This window comes from Austrofundulus limnaeus, unplaced genomic scaffold (genome assembly GCF_001266775.1).
Source record: "Austrofundulus limnaeus strain Quisiro unplaced genomic scaffold, Austrofundulus_limnaeus-1.0 Scaffold352, whole genome shotgun sequence".
Taxonomy (NCBI): domain Eukaryota; kingdom Metazoa; phylum Chordata; class Actinopteri; order Cyprinodontiformes; family Rivulidae; genus Austrofundulus; species Austrofundulus limnaeus.
In genome coordinates, this window is record NW_013952754.1 from 1 (window position 1) to 855 (window position 855).

An 855-nucleotide genomic window follows, 5' to 3' on the forward strand; every position below is an offset into this window, starting at 1 on the left:
ACCCTGGACAGACTGGCGACCTGTGCAGGGTGACCCCCTCCTCTAGCTGGAGATAGGCAGCAGCAGCATTTTAGTGCTGAACTCCTTAAGTAGGTAGTTGGTCCCCCCGGTGTAAGAAAATCAATGGATGTAAAAGCAATAGTCACAGGACTGAGGAAAACAAAACTTACGCTTTCTCTTCTTACTGTCAGTGTCACATAGGCCACCCTGAGTTGATGAGATGGCATTAGCAGCAGGTGATTGAGATGACTCCTGATCTGGCTGGTCTATGGGAGAGGCAGCTGGAGAGGGGCTTCGGGCCCTTTTCGTCTGGAAAGCTGATGAGGATGGAACAATAGGAGGAGGAGGAACAGGAACGAGATCAAGCACAATCACAGTTTCTTCTTGGCTTTGTGGTGAGGTCTTTAAATGGATGTAAAAGCAATAGTCACAGGACTGAGGAAAACAAAACTTACGCTTTCTCTTCTTACTGTCAGTGTCACATAGGCCACCCTGAGTTGATGAGATGGCATTAGCAGCAGGTGATTGAGATGACTCCTGATCTGGCTGGTCTATGGGAGAGGCAGCTGGAGAGGGGCTTCGGGCCCTTTTCGTCTGGAAAGCTGATGAGGATGGAACAATAGGAGGAGGAGGAACAGGAACCAGTTCAAGCACAATCACAGTTTCTTCTTGGCTTTGTGGTGAGGTCTTTAGCTGCTCCTCAGCTGTGGTCTCCTTTGGTTCATTAATGAAGTCCTCAGCGTTTTTACCAGTCAATTGCTCTTTGTGTGTAAAAGCATCTTCTGTAGAGGTTTGGGGCTGCACTGGTACAGGTGTGCCTAGGAAAGACATAATTTTAAAGAAAAAATACATAAG

At 47.6% G+C, this 855-nt stretch overlaps 1 protein-coding gene across 1 annotated transcript; it reads right to left on the reverse strand.

Annotated features, from left to right (window-relative positions):
- Positions 1–170: 170 nt before the first annotated feature.
- On the reverse strand, positions 171–818 carry LOC106527945 (uncharacterized; the record flags this gene model as incomplete). Its single annotated transcript, XM_014022971.1, is given in 2 exon segments — positions 171–317; positions 456–818. Coding segments are annotated over 2 exon segments (510 nt in total), but the record flags the coding sequence as incomplete, so codon positions are not given.
- Between the last annotated feature and the right edge of the window lie 37 nt (positions 819–855).